Source organism: Triticum urartu, chromosome 2 (assembly GCF_003073215.2).
Source record: "Triticum urartu cultivar G1812 chromosome 2, Tu2.1, whole genome shotgun sequence".
NCBI classification, from domain to species: domain Eukaryota; kingdom Viridiplantae; phylum Streptophyta; class Magnoliopsida; order Poales; family Poaceae; genus Triticum; species Triticum urartu.
Window position 1 is genome coordinate 688,248,441 of NC_053023.1, and position 20,884 is coordinate 688,269,324.

The following is a 20,884-nucleotide window of genomic DNA, read 5'->3' on the forward strand; positions in this document are numbered from 1 at the left end:
GTATTATACCCTATATATTTGAATGGAGGGAGTATGAGTTTTTATATACATCATTAAATAAATTATTCTTAATATTATTTGGTATAATAAGCGTAATGAACAATGGAAACACTCTCATGTATATTAGATAATATTGTTGTAGGCTTCCAATATTTGTCATTAGAAATATATTTTCTAGCAATAAGTAGAATTTCTAGTTTTATACAAAAAAATGCATTTAGTTCAGGATGTTTAAGAAATTTTGTTGTTACAATAGTTCCAATCAAATTATATGTTTGTACGCATCATTTTTCATAGGATTGCTAGATATCTACAAAACCTGATAGAGTGTTTTTAGACTGTATGTATCTTGCAAGTACATTGCCAAAGGTTTCTAGAGTACGAGAATATCAAGATTTTGTGAGAATAAATGGGCACTTCTAGATTATAAGAAATGTCAACTACTAGATACTTCTCAAATTCAAATTTCTATAAAATTGTTGTGTTGTTCGCTAGATTTTATGTTGATTATTTTTAAAAGAAACAATGCAACGCGTGAAAGTTGTCTGCCTATTACAGAAATAGTGGATACTTGGGCTCTCATCAACTCACTTGATACTAATTTTAAACAAACCCAGCTATTAATTAACTACTTTCAAATTCTCACATTGCGAGAAAGTACATCAAATCGGGAAATACAGACACTAGTGGTGAAGCTAGACTAAAATTGTTGGAGGGGGCGAAAGATAAATCATCAATGTTGGGGGGGGGGTGTTGCAAATGGTAAAAATAAATCTAATCTAAGCCCTCGCAAAAAATATCTTCATGGCATGATCCAAGGCGTGGCAAACCCAGCTATTAATTAACTACTTTCAAATTCTCACATTGCGAGAAAGTACATCAAATCGGGAAATACAGACACTAGTGGTGAAGCTAGACGAAAATTGTTGGAGGGGGCGAAAGATAAATCATCAATGTTGGGGGGGGGGGGTTGCAAATGGTAAAAATAAATCTAATCTAAGCCCTCGCAAAAAATATCTTCATGGCATGATCCAAGGCGTGGCAAACCCAGCCCCCCCCCCCCCCCCCCCCCTCCCAAAGATGTACATGGCTCCGCCTCTAACCGGCACAAAAATGAGAACAAAGATTAGTGATACAAAATGCTACATCAAGGTTAGTCGAAATCATCATCTTGAGCTTCAACTTCTACATTTCAACGTTCCACCATGAATTCGATGAAGATATTGTAGCGGACCAAACCCACACAAGCTAACCTTGATGATTTTGGAGGAAAAATACTCATGAACCTCCCACGCCAAACATGCAAATAATATCCTACTTAATATCTACATGCATTTAATATATTTCTAAATTAACGTGCATTACATGTATATATTGACTAGTGAAAATGGGGGGGTCCATATGAGTTCAACCGACTTTGACTTCATATTGAGCCATAATCTAAGAGGTACCTTTCAGATACTCGGATTTGCTCCCTTCAACCATGGAAAGCAGAGACACATATTCATGAAGGATTCTAAGGCCTACTCCGCCGCGCGACCCTATCCTATCCGGCCCTGTCTGTTTGGGATAAAACGGACAAACGAGGCGGCTCAGCGCGCGACGGCCTGAACCCATCTTGTTCGTTTTGTGTCTGAGCCGACCCATTTCGAGCGCAAACTTGCGCCGGGTTTCGGTCGCGACGGACACCAAACGGACGCGCGCCTCGTCCGCGTCGGGGCCGCGTGGCAGGCGGCCACCTACCTCCCACCCGCCCACATCAATGCCCACGAGCGGGCGGCCCCACCTATCATCCGCACATCGAAAGGTCGCCGTCCTTCTTTAAGTGAGAAGCGTGGACGGGTCATCGTCCACACTGCCCCACGCCACCCTGCGGCCTCCTCGAAACCTGACAGCGCCGAACCCAAACCCTAGCCAAGAACTCGCCGGCCGGCCGCCCACAACCATGGGCCTCTGGAACTATGGCCGCAAAGGCAAGCACGACCGTGAGGCTGGTTCCTCGTTGGGACGCCGCCGCGGCTCGGTGAAGAAGGAGGAGTCCGTGTCACCATCGCCACCACGTCGGGCCCCCGCGCCGCCCGCGTTCTTCATCGCGCCCACGGCCGCCGGCGAGCGCGACCGGCACTACATCGAGGCGGCCGTCTGCCGCCGTTATTGGGAGACGAGGACGCCGCTACCCTGGAGCGACGTCCACCTCCCCAATAACTGGCACTTGTCGGCCGACCGCGTGCCGATCCCGCCCGTCCCGCAAAGCGGCCGTGCGTGCCACCAGGAGATCGAACGCCGCCGCCGCCTCCTCCCGGACGACCTCTACTACGACGAGAGGTACGCCCCTGACTCGACATTGTGGGACACGTGGCTCCGCGATGAGCACGACATGCGGCGGGCGTCGTTCTTCACTGGCACATCGACGGGGCCGCGGCGACCACGTGAGCCCCGAGCGGCTCCCCAGGCGCGCGGGCGTACACGGGTGCGCGGCCTGACGCCCACGCCGTCGCCGTCGCCATCTCCATCGCCACCCCCACCTCCTCGCATGACGGCGGAGGAGGAGGCCCGGCTCATGGCGCGTGTGCTGGAGGACTCCATGCACACGCATGACGAGCGCCAATGGGCGGACCTCGAGGCGACGATGGCCCTCTCCGCGGCCGGCGATGTTGCCATCCCCGAGCTGGAGATGGCGCCTCGGGAGGAGGTGGTGGAGGAGCTGCCGGTGGCCGCGTTCCACCTTGACCTGGTGGCCAGGGGTGGAGCTGGTCGTGCTCCGCTGAGCAGATGGCGGCCGTCCTGGGGGCCGTGAACTGGTGCCCCACGCCGTCGCGGTCGCCGGAGCGGGAGGCCTCGCCTCGGGAGGAACTGGTGCAGGCACCACCGGCCACCTTGCAGCCCGCCGCCCCCGTGCACCACGGACCGCCGGCCCACCTGTGGACGCCGCCGGAATATGTCGACCTCGTCAGCGACGACGACGACACCGGCGGCCAGTGAAGACGGCGACGGCCACGGCATCGACGGGCGCAGCAGGAGCGCGCGGGAGGCTTTTTTTTTATTTTGGTTTTATGTTAATTATGAACTGGGCCGTTTAAGTGGACTGATAAACTGGGCCGTTTTGTCGCCGTAACCCCTATATATATGTTTTATGTTTTTTAACTGCGTTTATTTAATTTTTTAGTCATTTGATTTAAGTTTTTAATTTTTTTATTCACGTCCACCTCGGACAGGTTTTGGGTGCGGCCGCGCGTTGGGCGCACCCACGATTCATCAGACAAACGCGGACGGCGCCCTAAAAGGACAAAATCCGGCTAAACCGGACGTTCATTTGGGGTCGCGCGGTGAAGATGGCCTAAGTCTCACACCACCTCTCCAACCCCTATATAAGGAGGCCAAGGTCCCTACAAAAAAAGAGAGGTTTAACAAGGCAAACTCCACAGGATGGCCGTTTTGGTTCTGGGGAGCATATGCTCTCGGATGAATAATAAATTTTAAAATAATAGTAAATAAATACTAAAAATTCTGATTTTTCTTTTGTGCCGATGTTCATGTTAGTGTGAAAACCGTGCTTGACAATTTTCATGCGAAACGGGATATCAGTGCTTTACCGATGAAAAAAACAAAATCAAGCGTAACATTTAGCATACAGACTCGTTCTTTTTCTGCACAGGTCAAAATGCTTAAAGTTTCTTTCTAAATTTTTGCAAATGGCATTTGAGTGTGACAATAAACATGTCTTTTTTTTTTAAAAAAAAAGCAACATTTGCACAAAATCATTTTTGGTGCGTGACAAGAGCCGAATTGGATTTCTGAAGCTCCACAACTTATGAGAGCCACAAGTTGAAGTCGTAAATCCTATCCCCATCAGTCTAGTGCATCTCGCCTAGTTTCGTCCACCATAGTGCAGCTATCCAACTCATGAGATCCCCATATTTGTAACCTACATCGTACTCTAACTCCATATAAAAATTGTCACTTTGGCACAACTTGTTTGTAAAAATGGAATCTATTCATCCCTAATAAAAATTTATAGAGAATGAGGCATATCTCAAGGGACTGATACCAGTATCCTATTCCACCATCTCAACCTGCAAAAAACACTTCATGCTAACAAAAGACTAATAATAATACAAAAGCTGATCACGCTTACATGCTAGAATCTCCTTTAAGTACGTAGGTATAATGACACAAACAATACCATCATTATCTTCCTTCCATTATTGATTTTTTTAAATACCATTTTTGAACATGCCTCTGAGCTATAGATGGGCTGCCTCATCAGAAGGAGTTCAGAACAGTGACACCAGTCTCACCACCAAACCACATTCATTTGCTGAAAAAAAGCCTTTAAATACCACACCCCGGTGACACCACGGGACCTCCTCCCCTGTTCCGCTTCCGCTCCAGGACACGGACGAGCCGCCGTCGCGCAGCCCTCCTCGTGCACGCAGCCTGCCTCCGTTCATCGCTCCTCCCCCTTCGAGCCATGTGAGTCCTACTGGTTCCTTTCCTCTCATTTCCCTTGGATTACCCGCCTCGTTCCTCTTTCTTGTGATCTCTCGGGATGATTTTGCGCTTCTTTCTCGGCCGTCCGTCGGATCGTTTTGCTTTCGATTTTTCAGCACTGATTCGAAAGTAACATCTCGAACTACTGATACCGAATCAGGAATCCATGGATAGATTCTGCAGCTAATCAACTCCTCCTCGGATAGATCGGCCTCCTCGTTTCTTCGTGCTGTTCTTGCCTTTGTTGATTCATCTCTGTCAAATTATCTGGGCGAGAGCGGTCTTCAGTTTATTCATGGTGTACTGTCTTTGAGACAAAAAGCAGAGGATCTGCTTGACTGCTTGCTGTGTTCATAAAGGCATGGACAGATTGAACTGGGGACTAATAATGAGATTGTTCGAGCAGGGGCATGGAGATGATCACGAATGTGTCCGAGTACGAGAGGCTGGCCAAGGAGAAGCTGCCCAAGATGGTGTACGACTACTACGCCTCCGGCGCAGAGGATCAGTGGACGCTCAACGAGAACAGGGAGGCCTTCTCCAGAATCCTGTAAGCTATCCTCCAAAGTAGCAGGTCTCATGCTTTTAGCCGTATCTATTTATTGTATTTTCAACTTCTGAGCTGTGTCTATTTGGTAGTATATGCTGCTAGATGAACTGTGCTTGTTTTTATTGGCATCAGCAACTAATAATTCAGAAAAAAGTAAGGCGGTAGAAAGAGCTTCAGCATTAGTTTTTTGCAAGGATGACATAAACTTCTTTTACAATGTATAATGGCAAGTGTCGGCGTCAATCGAAACTTTTTGCGTTATTAAAATAATAAAATCTTTGGAGATGGCGTAGGATAAGTCTCAGATGAACCCTTGTGGAAAAATTTACAACCCCACTGTTATGAGTACAAGTTTAGTCCTGACAGGCTGCGCGTAGGTGATTGGTTTGCATTTTGATTAGTATATAAGTAGATGGCAGCAGACCTGGACAAATAACATTGGATCTCATGGCATTGAGTAGAGGACAAGGGATCAGACGAGTCTTGTTGTCATATGTGGTTCTGATGGTCAAAGTAGATGACAATTTCGTCAGGAACTCTCAGAGAGGATAAATGACATCATCATACATACATACATGCATGGGCAGAAGTGCCCCTGTTGAAAATAGCTCATCAAAATTCAAACTTCTACCTTTTGGGTGGGACTTGGAGAATTTTTGGGCATGGACTAGAGATGCCCTAAGGATCATACGCATCTATCTTATTGTAGACTTTGATTTCAATTTGGTTTCAGGTTCCGACCACGCGTACTGATTGATGTGTCCCATATCAACATGGCCACAAATATCTTGGGCTTCGACGTCTCCATGCCGATCATGATCGCTCCCACGGCCATGCAGAAAATGGCTCACCCTGAAGGTTAATTCAAACAAATTTGCAGTCACCATCTCCTTGCTATTTCCAGAGCAATGTTCTCATAGAGAAGTTTATCTGCCATATATGCAGGAGAGCTTGCTACTGCAAGAGCAGCGGCATCTGCAGGGACCATAATGGTTTGGAAGATCACCTGACTCTTGTAGCAGCTTTGATCTTTCCCAATAATTATTGTGCTGATGCTAGCTTTATATGGTTTATGCTTTTTTCAGACATTGTCTTCATGGGCTACTTCTAGTGTGGAAAGGGTTAACTCAGTAGGACCCGGGATTCGTTTCTTCCAGCTTTATGTATGTGTCATCTTCAGCCTCACAAACTATGAGACTAATAATAACATGTGAAAATTGTTTCTTGTTCTTTAACCTGACCAACTGACCAAGGCGTGGATCATTGTCTTCGTCAGGTTTACAAGGACAGGAATATAGTTCGGCAACTCGTGAAAAGGGCTGAAATGGCGGGGTTCAAGGCGATCGCCCTCACCGTCGATACTCCAAGGCTCGGCCGCAGGGAAGCTGATATCAAGAACAGGTCCAAATCCAACAGATGTGCACATTATCATGCCAATTTACTCAATAAATGGTCTATTCCATTTTACTAGGAACTGCACAATCTGCACCCTGAAATCTGAATTTATGATAACTTTTGACAGGTTCAACTTGCCTCCACATCTGGTGCTGGAGAACTTTGCGGCGCTGGACCTCGGCAAGATGGACAAGGTTAATTGCCTGACAACCAAGCCAATCGTATCGCAGAAATCGCCTAAGTAGAATGTTTTTTTAGAGAGCCTAAGTAGAATGTTATTATCAGACATCTTACCATGTCCTTTGTGGCTTGCCAGACAGATGATTCTGGGCTGGCTTCCTATGTTGCTAGCCAAGTCGACCAATCTCTTTGTTGGGAGGTACTTTTTTTTCCTCTATTTTTTTAATTTAAAATGCTGTTGGAAGGTATCGTAGCACCTACTGAATGGAATAATGAACACTGATGATGCACAAATGCAGGACGTCAAGTGGCTGCAGACAATTACCTCGTTGCCGATCTTGGTGAAAGGTGTCATGACTGCAGAAGACAGTAAGTTTTTTCAGCACGCCTCCGTTCCCAAAATGCTGCATCTCTTTTTGCTATGGCGGCATATCAGTCCATCAAGAAACTTGTGCAAAATGCAGCTAGGATTGCCATCGAGTACGGCGCGGCCGGCATCATCGTGTCCAACCATGGCGCTCGGCAGCTGGACTATGTCCCTGCAACCATCAGCTGCCTGGAAGAGGTATGTGTGCCAACCAGTCGCAAGCCGCACCTGTAGTACTACGAGAAGGAATATGGGAAACTGCAGATAAAGTTCAGGAAGCTTCAGTAAAAAAAATCTTCATGCATGCATATTGACCAAAAGTGTGTAAAAAAAATCAGGTGGTCAGAGAGGCGAAGGGACGGCTGCCGGTGTTCCTGGACGGCGGCGTCCGGCGTGGCACCGACGTGTTCAAGGCGCTGGCACTCGGAGCCTCGGGAGTGTTCGTAAGTACAGACACACTCGATCTGCGTGTTTCTTTCTTGGCCGGCGATGCTGACGCTTGCTCGATGTGTGGGTTTGGTGTGGCGTGCAGATCGGTAGGCCGGTGCTGTACTCGCTGGCGGTGGACGGCGAGGCGGGGGTGCGGAAGGTGCTGCAGATGCTGCGGGACGAGCTGGAGCTGGCCATGGCGCTCAGCGGGTGCCCGTCGCTGCGGGACATCACGCGCGCCCACGTCGTCACCGACGGCGACAGGATCCGCCGCGCACGCCTCTAGATTGGGAGGCGCGCTGCATCCGGCCTACTAGTAGTACGTCTACTTGTGCGCGCGCGCTGGTCGATTTGAGATGCCGCTCGTTCTTGCGCCTCCATTTGATCGATCGATGTATCGGGCAATAAATTCGTAGAAATAAAGATTGGAGAAGGCTGCATGCGTTCTCGTGTAGTCTGCCGGCGAAATGCTGTCGATCACGTTCTGATTTTGGCGACTACTCCCTGTCTGTCGTGTTTTTTTTTTCACCAATACACAAAGCTTGCGTATCATTTTTTATTAATAAAAAAAATAAGAAAAAGTTTAGGTGATGATACAACACATGACTCGAATGCAGGAGGCGTGAACATGGCGTTCGGAGCATGTAAAACATGGAATGCTCAGCCCGAATAAAGAAAAACACGACTAAACTCGCCGCCCTAGGACGCAGCCCAAACCAAACCAATAAGACGACCAACATCTCGAAATCCACCATCGATGACTCCACGAGCAACAAGACGACGCCTTCATGAGCAGAACTACGCCACGGCGCTGTCGTCGTCCGATCTGAAAAAAAGAGACCTAGAGTTTTCCCTGACGCTCGAAGAAAGGCACAGATAGAAACCATGGCATCGCCTCCAGTAAGGGAACGACACCCGTAGGTGTCGCCGCTGCCAGCATTGAAAGGTCGAGCAAGGATTTTGGCCTGGCCGAGTCTAAGCAATCCCATGCCGCCGGGGAAAAATCCAAAGATGAGGAAGTCTGACCGTAGGCCGGAACCACCACCACATGAAGAGGAGCTACCAGAAGAACGAGCTGCAGGACAGGTAGAGGGGCAGATGGGCACGGAGGTGTTTCGTATTGTTATCATTTTAAAAAGTGTCCCTAGCAAAAGGCTTATGATTGAGCCCTATATGCCTACTCAAACTGAGTTAAAAAATATGGTTCCTAGCCGAACTCTTAAATTTAGCTCCCTAAAACATTTTTCTCACATAAATTTGAACATAGATATCACAAGTCCATTCAAACTACATTGCATAATACAGATTAAAACTTGTCGATTCGAACAAAATAAAAACTTAAAAAAACTAATCTTCTTCCTCGATTCAAACTTAAACTATGTGTTGGCGTCAGAGTCGTTTTCGCCCAGGATTTTCTCCCAGTCCACGGTGCATGGGCTGGAGCCATTGGACGAAAGATCGATTACTTCCAGTGTCCTCTCCCCCCCCCCCTCATTTGGTGTCACTGAAGGATCGGGAGGAGGCGAGCCAGTGAGTGCTCGGGGCTGTTGTGCGCATAAAATCACAAGCGGCGAACCCCGACGGCTAGATCTGGCCATTTGGTGGGAGTCGGGGGTTGCGATGGTCGATTGGGAGTGCCGATGTGGCTGCAGTGCTGGTGGATTTGGGCGACACCCGAGTGAGCCCAACCCGAAATCAAGCTTGAAAGTCCGAAGATTGCATTTTAAGTGCTTACGTGTGAAAGCCCAACACAAAAATCTAAAAAAAAATAGAAGTCCGAGCCTAAGACCCATTTGAATTACCTTTTGGGTTGCAAACAAGGCCCAAGCCCGCCTCATGAGACAAGCCCGACCCGGCCCGACTTAGTTATTCAACTTTTCAAGCCTAATCTTCTAACAAACTCTCACCTTTAAAATATCATTCTCTTGCCCAAATATTGCTAAACATGTTTGGTATAGTCAATGACATAAGAAGGAATAGTATACTCTTCGGTTTTATTTACTGTGTACTCCCTCCGTTCCTAAATATTTGTCTTTCTAGACATTTCAAATGACTACTACATACGGATGTATGTAGACATATTTTAGAGTGTAGATTCACTCATTTTGCTCCGTATGTAGTCACTTGTTGAAATGCCTAGAAAGACAAGTATTTAGAAACGGAGGGAGTATATTATAGCTTTATCATAAGTCAAACTTTCTATGTTTTGATCAAATTTATAAAAAAAAACATCATTAACTTTTACGATACCAAAGATTCCTCACGGAATATATTTTCACATCACATATATCTGTTAATGTAAATGTTTATGGTTTGATCAAATTTTATTTTGATTTAAATAAAACACAATAAATACGGAGAATAAAAAAAAGAGTGTCATGCTTATCCCGTTCAGCCCAAGCCCAAGGAACCGAATCACGGCGTTTCTGCCTCTCTTCCCAAGTTTTTTTTTGACGGTCCTCTCTTCCAAGTCGGCGTCATCGTTTCCCGTCGAAAAAAAAAGTCGGCGTCACCGTTCCGTCATCCAGTCCAAGGCTGCCTTCACAAGTTCACAGCCCCTGCCGTCCCACCCGGCCACCTTATCCGTCAGATCTCTCCCGTCCCGTGATCTCCCCCGTCCGTCCTCCCACAATACCCCCCCCCCCCCCCCCCCCCCCCCCCCCCCCCCCCCCCCCCCCCAACCCCAGCGGCGGAGCCGACGAAGAGGAGAGCAAGGCTCGGCGGACAAGGGGAAGACCTCCGCTCCCCCGGCGATCGCGAGGCCACCCTCCTCAAGATGGTAATCCCCTGCCCGATGCTCTGTTCCTCCGATCCGCGCCGTGTTTCATGCCCGTCCCGCCGAGAATCGCGATCTGGCGAGAAGAGCTCGGCGGAGAACCAGATCTCCCGGTGTTTTCGCCCTAGAATTTGGAACCGATCCGGCCGCTTCCACCAGTCCCGGGCGTCGCGTAGTTCAGATCGATGGTGGAAAGCTGAGCGGAAACTCCGCCCTGCTTTGTCGAACTGGTTCTGACCATGTCTACTCGCGGCATTGCGTGGTCTGTGCAGGTGCTGATGCAGGCAGATCCGTTCCTGAGCGAGCTGACCAACATGTACGAGCGGAGCACGGAGAAGGGCTCCGTGTGGGTCACCATGAAGCGATGTGAGTCCTCTCCCCTTACGGCTCGTTCATGTGGTTTGGGTTGTGGATTTGATGGGTTCAGCAAGTCTGATGTGACGAGTTGTTTGATGTGTGCAGCGTCGATGAAGTGTCAGGCTAGGTTGAAGAAGATGGCGAGTAAGGGGGAGCCTGTCGAGTACCGGTGCCTTGTCCGCGCCTCCGATGGCAAGAGGAACATCTCCACCTCGGTAATATTCACTTTCTTCCTGCTGCTGGTTCGGCATTATGGCTGTGAGATGTGTTTTGCATTGATTCTGTACCTGGTGGTAATCAGGCCGCTGTTAGTCATTGTCATTAGCCCCTGTTCTGCTAGGATTGTGAATCATAGATCAGACATTTGCATATTTCCTCTGGATATGAAGTGAAACAACTCGGGTTTGCACACATGCTGATAGAATGTTTGCTGGTTGTTACTTCCAGGTGAGGATGGTTTGTTCGTATTGAGAAATTGATAGGTAGGTAAATCAACAGAATTACCTGAATATGTAGAGAGGATACACTGTATATATGATCATTGTGTCATATCGCGATCATCCCAGTGCTGGGGGATATGCAGTAACTTTGAGTAGCATAATGACAAGTATAAAGTTAGGACTGAAGCACTTATGTTTGGTACATTCTGATCATAGTGGTGCAAGTCTTTTATGCAGTAACCTCTCGTATTGCTACAGCTGTAGTTAAACTAATAGGGCAGTGGGGAGAGGGGGCCATCACTAATGAGTTGTCCTGATTACCAATCTTATTACTGAATGGGAAAGAGTTAGAACTTACCAGTGTTAAGATGGTTCAGCAATTGGTGCAAATTTGAAGGATGGGACAGATTTTCTTGCTCTTGCCAAGTTTCAATTGCATGAACCAGTGACGACCCGCATTAATTGTTTCATCTTACATCAGTTGAACTCCATTTATCAAAGTGTATACAATCTATTTCCACTTTGCAAACACCTGAATGATATTTTCCCAAGATCATGTCGTAGCACCTCATGATATCACCTTATCTAGCTTTTGTGAAAGCCCTCATCAAGGAGCATTTACCATTGACAAGGATATGCATCGATGTGAACCCATGCATTTTTCTTTCCATGCATTTATGCTCTCCGATGAAACAATTGACTATGTGCATCTTTTTCCACAAGACACTGTTGCTGGCAATCTGTGCAAGTCTTAGTAATGAAATCACGGTCTATCTAAAAAAGGAGAATTGACATGTTAAGACTCCTAATTCCCATGACCTAAGTTTTGGTAACAGTTTTACTTCTCCTTTTAATTTTGATGGTTGAAGTGGTGATGTAAGGCGTCCCTATTTATGGCTACAAAACTGTTGTTTATTTCTGTTATCTTATATTTCCTTCATTTTCATGTAGAAGGGTTACTAGCTATCCTAATTAGTAATGATGTCTGCTGTCAATTTGGAAACATGCCTTCCCATTTCATATCCTGACAACACAAAACAAATACTCACATGAACTAATCTGTTTATCCTTGTGCATACCTATTTGGCCCCAGCCATATCAAATTTTTGCAACTCACCTAAGTAGGGGCATTTTTTCCGCCAAGTGCTTTAGCTTAAGGCTGGATAAATATGTGCACTTAGGGCTTATGGTAAATGTTCATGCTATATTTCTGATATGTTGGCAATACTATGAATATTTTCTGAAATGTCATCAGAGAACTGTAATCTGCAATATTGTTTTGGTTATGAGGACTGAGGACTTATTTTATTTTATTTTCATTTCATGGTGGCATTATTGAACATATCTGTCCTGGCACTTTCATTGCATTTCTGGACCAATCAGTGAATCTTACCGTGCTTGCCATGCCTTTCAGCTGTCTGCAAAGGAGTATCTGAAATTCCAAGCTTCATATGCCCTGGTTCTTAAAGCCCACATGCATGCTTTGAAGAAGAGGGAGAGGAAGGACAGGAAGAAGACGGTCGAGGCAGAGAAGATACCCGAGAAGGAACCGAAGAAGCAGAAGAAATCATCTTCGAAGAAGTCTGCAGGGTCTAAGTAGTGAGGTACTTGCAGAATTTACCGAGACCTTTTTCGCCCACATGTGCGGTCAAGACGTTGTCACCTGTTTTACCCTTAATTCATGTCCGCGAGATGAAGCCTGTGAATACCTATATAGAGACGCGTCGTCGCCTGGCATTTTGAAGCAGCGTTTTGATCTGGTTGTAAGCCTCCCTGGATGGCATGGGCATGCTTTCTTGAACTGCTAGATCTGACCACCAAAAGTCTTAGTTCAGTTTGGAATGGTTCATCGGTTTGATGGTTTTAGGCCTATGATATGAATGAAGAATCTGTCGCTTGGTTGTTGGAAAGGCAATGCTGGTGTGTTTTTGTTTCGTGATCCCATGTCAAGTGGTTGCCAGAATATTGTTATTTGTGGGTTAGGTACGTTACCTCCCTCCTCTGCTGCTGAATCAATAACATGCATCTGAGCCTGGTCGGGCGCTGCCATCCTCCTATGTTTGTCTATAGTTTTGGATGCCGTATCTGCATGGCCTCAGCGCTGTTGCTTCCTGGCCAGTTGCCCTGCCATGATGCCAATGCGTAATGATTTTTTCGTTAGTCTCTGCCCAGTTTTGCCGTTCAGATCAGAATGGTTTTTATCTCAATCTGTCTGCGATTTGGACTGTTTTACCACTAGAAAGCAAGAATCTGTGAAGTGTTCTTTTTATGGACTCGCACACGATCTTTGCCCGGTGAGGGAGAGCCGTCACCATCCACCACCAAAGCCGGACAAAAACCCAACAAAAAATAATCCGAAAGCCAACAAGACGGGCACTGACGCGCCACTGATCGCTCACTGATCCATCATCACCAAACCCCCTCCGAGCTGAGCTCGCGCCGAGGCAGCGGCAGCCACCACCCACTCCCGATCCGCCGATCGCCTCCCCGTCGCCACCCACCACCACCCCTCAAAATCTCATCTTTTGTTTTCCCATCCCACTCCCCCACCACCACTCCCCCCTCTCAGCCCCACCCCGCCACGATGAGAGGCCTCCTCGCGTGCGCCACGCTGGCCCGCCGCGCCGCCGCCGCCTCCTCCACGGGCGGCGCCTCCACGGCCGCGCGCCGCCACCTCGCGGGCGCGGCGGAGGCGGCCGAGGCGGAGCTCAAGAAGACGGCGCTCTACGACTTCCACGTGGCGCACGGGGGCAAGATGGTGCCCTTCGCCGGCTGGAGCATGCCCATCCAGTACAAGGACACCATCATGGACTCCACCCTCAACTGCCGCGCCAACGGCAGCCTCTTCGACGTCTCCCACATGTGCGGCCTCAGCCTGCAGGGCAGCCAGGCCATCCCCTTCCTCGAGTCGCTCGTCGTCGCCGACGTCGCCGCCCTCAAGGACGGCACCGGCTCCCTCACCGTCTTCACCAACGACAAGGGAGGCGCCATCGACGACTCCGTCGTCACCAAGGTCAACGACCACCACGTCTACCTCGTCGTCAACGCCGGCTGCCGGGACAAGGACCTCGCCCACATCGGCGCCCACATGGAGGCCTTCCAGAAGAAGGGCGGCGACGTCAAGTGGCACGTCCACGACGAGCGCTCCCTCCTCGCCCTGCAGGTCAGCTGGCCCTTCCTTCTCTGCTCTCTTCATCTTGATTGGTTTTCTGAACTGTTTATGGTTAATTATTGATTTCTGCAATGGGTTGAAGATTCCCAAGGTTGGATACATATATTTATTTCTAGGATTAGCGAATGCTGTAGTATTTGGAGGAGCTACAAGGGTACTACCATAAATAAATGGCCCATTTCTGCCAGGAAAGGTTTTGGAATGTACATTATGATAGAGTGTTGACACATGGCAATTCGGTTGAGTTCATTGTTTGTGAAATTGAGTTTCAATGTGATTAGTTCAGAGTAACATTTAGCTTTACTAGGGAAAAGACATTATTAGTATCATTGATGATGTCAGTTTATGGTTTGTTGTTCATATTGTATAGACTATGAGTTCAGCTAATATGGCAGAATTTTCTTTTGATGGTGTGCAGACGCCAAAATCTAGGGATTTTTTTTTTCATCTTGCTGCTTGGTGAGATTTCTTGATTAGCAATTGTGCTTGCTTGGTCAAGTTTTGGCTTCTTAGTTCTTACAAGATGCAATGCTCTATCTGAATTCTGAGGTAGTAGTTGAGCAGGTTTGCGTGTCTTTTTCTCGGTTGGTGGACTCTCGAGCTAAAGTTTCTTATGTGTTTTCACTTTGATGTAATCCAGTGGTGCCTAGATTGGATTGTGACAGCAGACATTCCTCCTAATAGAAAAGGCAGTTGCTCCTGCCAGTTTTCGTCCCATTAAAAAAAACTACGAGGTCCTATGAAATTATGAAAGCAGTTCATAACAACCCAATTCAAGTTTCAGCAAGAGGAGGATTAATGTTTGCGCATCTATTCATAAAATAGACATGATCTTCACAATGTAGGATTTTTTTATTCTACATTGCGGGGGAAGTGATCTTTCTATTCTGAACTTCTTGGCGCTATTTGTGTGGTTTTGTCGAAGTAATAAATTTTCACTTTAATGGCAATTATGTACATTTGATATGCTTCTCCTACATATGTACTCCCTCCGTCCTATAATATAAGAGCGCTTTTGACACTAGTAGCGTCAAAAACGCTATTATATTATGGGACGGAGGGAGCACTATTTCCCGAATTTACAGGAAGACACCATTGTAACTCTGTTCCTTGACATGAGCAGGGTCCTCTTGCTGCACCAACTCTCCAGTTGCTGACAAAGGAAGATTTGAGCAAAATGTACTTCAGTGATTTCAAGATGATTGACATCAACGGATCTGCTTGCTTCCTCACCAGAACTGGGTATAATCCTTTTCATCCATTATTATTACTTCCAGTTTCAATATTATGATTCTAAAAAATAATAATATCATGACTCTACTCCTTTCTTTAATACCAGGACAATTCCTTAAGAGCATCAGTACTAACTTTTTTACATTGACCAAGCATCACTTGTCCATCATAATTCATAAATACTGAAATCACTTTACTGTTCAATCTGGCATGCCAAAAGTGGGTCTATGGGATGTTATTTGGTTACTGTTGCTTAAAGGCAATCGATAAAGTGCCATCTTATTTTAGCTTTCAAATTCTATAGTGAAGCTTCTTACACCAGTCCTTTATGTGTCTATCAATTGATGATGTTGTTGTTTTGAACAATTTGCTTCTGTCTCTGAAACTCTTCTCATTTCAGTTACACCGGCGAAGATGGATTTGAAATCTCCGTCCCATCAGAGAACGCGGTTGATCTCGCAAAGGCCCTCCTGGAGAAATCCGAGGGCAAGGTGAGGCTGACCGGCCTGGGCGCCCGCGACAGTCTCCGGCTGGAAGCTGGCCTCTGCTTGTACGGCAACGACATGGAGCAGCACATCACGCCGGTCGAGGCCGGCCTCTCATGGGCGATCGGCAAGCGGAGGAAGGCTGAGGGCGGCTTCCTGGGCGCGGATGTGATCCTGAAGCAGCTCAAGGAAGGCCCCAAGATCCGGCGCGTGGGCATCTTCTCGCAGGGGCCACCCCCGCGGAGCCACAGCGAGATCGTGAGCGGCACCGGGGAGAACATCGGCGAGGTGACGAGCGGCGGGTTCAGCCCGTGCCTGAAGAAGAACATCGCCATGGGGTACGTGAAGAACGGCCTGCACAAGGCCGGGACCGAGTTCAAGGTGGTCGTCCGCGGCAAGCAGTACGACGCCGTGGTCACCAAGATGCCCTTCGTGCCCACCAAGTACTACAAGGCCCCTTAGGTTGTGTACAAAAGAGAAACAATGGATGCTCCATGGACTGCAAATTTTCTCTCGCGACTCTGCCATGGCGGCTTGTTCATGGCAGGCTGCCGCAGCTGTAACCTCTGTCGGGCTTCCTCTTACGGCTTGACATTTCTCCTCTATCCTTCTAATAATAATATATGCCGGTGCGTTGTTTGCTATCCCAGAAGCGATCATGTCATTTGTGCTGAGGCATAGATCTATCAGACATACCACAGACGAGCTTTCGACCTGTGGCCCTTTGAGATGTCATCTTATAAAGGTTAAGTGAACTACTCGTTTGTGGTAACCTTTCATCCATATTGCTAGTACTGTATTATCTAGGGGTCACTCTATACCTTTGTAAGGGCATCTCTAGCCGATCCCCTAAAAAATATTGATTCTAACACAACGTGCGTGGCACGTGCATACTTACTAGTTCTCTAAATTAAGTTGGCAAAGCGCGGAAGTTCGCAGCCAGCCCACTAGTCTAGCCCAGGTTGGTCTCGTTAAAGAGAACTGAGCGTAGCTCAGTTGGCAAGGCGTGGAATTTCGCAGCCAACCCACCAGAGTTCAAGTCTCGGCTTGAGCGTTTGATGCTCACGAAGTCTTCTTCTATAAAAGAATACCAACAGGCTAGTCACACCACTGATGCGAGTCAGCCACAGCGCTGATCGATGTGATGGCGACCTGGCAGCATAGGCGCTGCTTGCTTCACTGAAGAGAACGTTGCAGCCCTGATTAATTTGCAATGGGCTGTAGCTGAAGCAGAGTACTAGCAGAGAACGTTGCTGATGCACTACACCTGATTATGTAAGCTCTTGTGTTATGTGGCTGTGAGGTTCCTGCCGTCCAAGCCTGTTTGTTTTTGTTGTTGCAGCCCTGTAATGCATCTCTTCTAATTTCTGATGTAATCCTTTGGTGCATGATATTCTATATTGAATATAATTTGATTTTGTTTGATTCTGTGGTTGCAAATTCGTTGGAGAAAATTACCAAACTGATGGATCTTGCCATGATCAGGTTTATGCAAATTAAAGATTCAACTATCATAGGATACGCAAACAAAAGCTTTGGCAATCAGACTCACAACGTCCAAACTTACAAAAATACCAAGGCAAGACAGAACAATACGACTTCTCCGTAACAATTTGAAGATTGGCTCGCAACGCAAGTAGCGGCAAGAAAGAAGAGGAAGACTTCTTTTTCTAAAATAAGAAAGAACTAGACTTCCATAAGAAGATTTTCATAATCGTAGAAGGTCTAAATGCGATGAATATTACTGAATACAACCAAACAGTGCATCATAAAAAATAAGCATAATTTAACAGTACACCTTGCTGAACATCATCAAGTCCAAATCACATTAGGATAAACATAGTGTTGGGGAACGTAGTAATCTTAAAAAAAATCTACGCACACGCAAGATCATGGTGATGCATAGCGACGAGAGGGAAGAGTGTTGTTCACGTACCCTCGTAGACCGTAAGCGGAAGCGTTATGAGAACGCGGTTGATGTAGTCGTACGTCTTCATGATCCGACCGATCCAAGTACCGAACGCACGACACCTTCGAGTTCAGCACACGTTCAGCTCGATGACGTCCCATGAACTCCGATCCAGTAGAGCTTCGCGGGAGAGTTCCGTCAGCACGAAGGCGTGATGACGGTGATGATGTTGCTACCGACGCAAGGCTTCGCCTAAGCACCGCTACGATATGATCGAGGTGAATTATGATGGAGGGGGCACCACACACGGCTTGGAACAATCAACTTGTGTGTCTTGGGATGCCCCCGTATATAAAGGAGCAAGGGGAGGTCGGCCGGCCTCTCTAGGCGCGCCAAGGGAAGGAGGAATCCTCCTCCTAGTAGGAGTAGGATTCCTCCTTTCCTAGTCCTACTAGGAGGGGAAAGGAAGGAGAGGGGGAGGAGAAGGAAAGAGGGGGTGCAGCCCCTCCCCTAGTCCAATTCGGACTAGGCCCATGGGGCGCGCGTGGCCAGCCCTTGTGGCTTCTCCTCTTTCCCCCCTAAAGCCCACTAAGGCCCATATTGTTGGAAATATGCCCTAGAGGCAATAATAAATTGATTATTATTATATTTCCTTGTTCATGATAATCGTTTATTATCCATGCTAGAATTGTATTGATAGGAAACTCAGATACATGTGTGGATACATAGACAACACCATGTCCCTAGTAAGCCTCTAGTTGACTAGCTCGTTGATCAATAGATGGTTACGATTTCCTGACCATGGACATTGGATGTCATTGATAACGGGATCACATCATTAGAAGAATGATGTGATGGACAAGACCCAATCCTAAGCCTAGCACAAGATCATGTAGTTCGTATGCTAAAGCTTTTCTTATGTCAAGTATCATTTTCTTAGACCATGAGATTGTGCAACTCCCGGATACCGTAGGAGTGCTTTGGGTGTGCCAAACGTCACAAGTAACTGGGTGACTATAAAGGTGCACTACGGGTATCTCCGAAAGTGTCTGTTGGGTTGGCACGAATCGAGACTGGGATTTGTCACTCCGTGTGACGGAGAGGTATCTCTGGGCCCACTCGGTAGGACATCATCATAATGTGCACAATGTGATCAAGGAGTTGATCACGGGATGATGTGTTACGGAACAAGTAAAGAGACTTGCCGGTAACGAGATTGAACAAGGTATCGGGATACCGACGATCGAATCTCAGGCAAGTATCGTACCGCTAGACAAAGGGAATTGTATACGGGATTGATTAAGTCCTTGACATCGTGGTTCATCCGATGAGATCATTGTGGAACATGTGGGAGCCAACATGGGTATCCAGATCCCGCTGTTGGTTATTGGCCGGAGAGTCATCTCGGTCATGTCTGCATGTCTCCCGAACCCGTAGGGTCTACACACTTAAGGTTCAGTGACGCTAGGGTTATAGAGATATTAGTATGCGGTGACCCGAAAGTTGTTCGGAGTCCCGGATGAGATCCCGGACGTCACGAGGAGTTCCAGAATGGTCCGGAGGTAAAGAATTATATATAGGAAGTGCTATTTCGGCCATCGGGACAAGTTTCGGGGTCACCGGTATTGTACCGGGACCACCGGAAGGGTCCCGAGGGGTCCACCGGGTGGGGCCACTTGCCCCGGGGGGCCACATGGGCTGTAGGGGGTGCGCCTTGGCCTATATGGGCCAAGGGCACCAGCCCCAAGAGGCCCATGCGCCAAGAGAAGAGGGAAAGGAAGAGTCCTAAAGGGGGAAGGCACCTCCGAGGTGCCTTGGGGAGGAGGGACTCCTCCCCTGGCCGCACCCTTCCTTGGAGGAAGGGCCAAGGCTGCGCCTCCCCCCTCTCCCTTGGCCCTATATATAGTGGGGGGAAGGGAGGGCAAACAGACCTAAGCCCTGGCGCCTCCCTCTCCCTCCCATGACACATCTCCCTCCTCCCGCAGCGCTTGGCGAAGCCCTATTGGAATCCCGCTACTTCCACCACCACGCCGTCGTGCTGCTGGATCTCCATCAACCTCTCCTTCCCCCTTGCTGGATCAAGAAGGAGGAGACATCGCTGCTCCGTACGTGTGTTGAACGCGGAGGTGCCGTCCGTTCGGCACTAGGATCATCGGTGATTTGGATCACGACGAGTACGACTCCATCAACCCCGTTCTCTTGAACGCTTCGGCGCGCGATCTACAAGGGTATGTAGATCCACTCCTCCCTCGTTGCTAGATGACTCCATAGATAGATCTTGGTGACACATAAGAAAAATTTGAATTTATGCTACGCTCCCCAACAGTGGCATCATGAGCCAGGTCTATGCGTAGTTTCTATGCACGAGTAGAACACAAAGTAGTTGTGGGCATTGATTTTGTTCAATATGCTTACCGTTACTAGTCCAATCTTGATTCGGTGGCATTGTGGGATGAAGCGGCCCGGACCGACCTTACACGTACTCTTACGTGAGACTGGTTCCACCGACTGACATGCACTAGTTGCATAAGGTGGCTAGCGGGTGTCTGTCTCTCCCACTTTAGTCGGATCGGATTCGATGAAAAGGGTCCTTATGAAGGGTAAATAGCAATTGGCATATCACGTTGTGGTCTTTGCGTAGGTAAGAAACGCTCTTGCTAGAAACCCATAGCAGCCACGTAAAACATGCAAACAACAATTAGAGGACGTCTAACTTGTTTTTGCAGGGTATGCTATGTGATGTGATATGGCCAAAAGGATGTGATGAATGATATATGTGATGTATGAGATTGATCATGTTCTTGTAATAGGAATCACGACTTGCATGTCGATGAGTATGACAACCGGCAGGAGCCATAGGAGTTGTCTTAATTTATTTATGACCTGCGTGTCAACATAAACGTCATGTAATTACTTTACTTTATTGCTAACCGTTAGCTATAGTAGTAGAAGTAATAGTTGACGAGACAACTTCATGAAGACACGATGATAGAGATCATGATGATGGAGATCATGGTGTCATGCCGGTGACAAGATGATCATGGAGCCCCAAGATGGAGTTCCCCAACCATATGTACTCCCGTATTCCCGTAACTCCCCG

At 47.6% G+C, this 20,884-nt stretch overlaps 3 protein-coding genes across 3 annotated transcripts; all 3 read left to right on the forward strand.

The window, feature by feature from the left end:
* The first annotated feature begins 4,317 nt into the window (after positions 1-4,317).
* LOC125539758 (glycolate oxidase 3) lies at positions 4,318-7,917 on the forward strand. Its single transcript, XM_048703266.1, has 12 exons — positions 4,318-4,473; positions 4,898-5,041; positions 5,775-5,899; positions 5,987-6,033; positions 6,127-6,204; positions 6,318-6,442; positions 6,564-6,630; positions 6,753-6,815; positions 6,916-6,985; positions 7,081-7,181; positions 7,322-7,426; positions 7,516-7,917. Coding segments are annotated over exons 1-12 (1,110 nt in total). The 5' UTR covers positions 4,318-4,471; the 3' UTR covers positions 7,699-7,917.
* A 2,135-nt stretch (positions 7,918-10,052) lies between these two features.
* LOC125539760 (signal recognition particle 14 kDa protein) lies at positions 10,053-12,900 on the forward strand. Its single transcript, XM_048703268.1, has 4 exons — positions 10,053-10,191; positions 10,461-10,554; positions 10,651-10,760; positions 12,400-12,900. Exons 1-4 carry the CDS (start codon positions 10,189-10,191, stop codon positions 12,583-12,585), a joined length of 393 nt encoding a protein of 130 aa, XP_048559225.1. The 5' UTR covers positions 10,053-10,188; the 3' UTR covers positions 12,586-12,900.
* Positions 12,901-13,509: 609 nt separating this feature from the next.
* Positions 13,510-16,519, forward strand: LOC125539759 (aminomethyltransferase, mitochondrial). The gene is made up of 3 exons (XM_048703267.1): positions 13,510-14,148; positions 15,281-15,399; positions 15,791-16,519. The coding sequence occupies exons 1-3, from the start codon at positions 13,570-13,572 to the stop codon at positions 16,335-16,337; spliced, it is 1,245 nt and encodes a 414-aa protein (XP_048559224.1). The 5' UTR covers positions 13,510-13,569; the 3' UTR covers positions 16,338-16,519.
* The last annotated feature ends 4,365 nt before the right edge of the window (positions 16,520-20,884 follow it).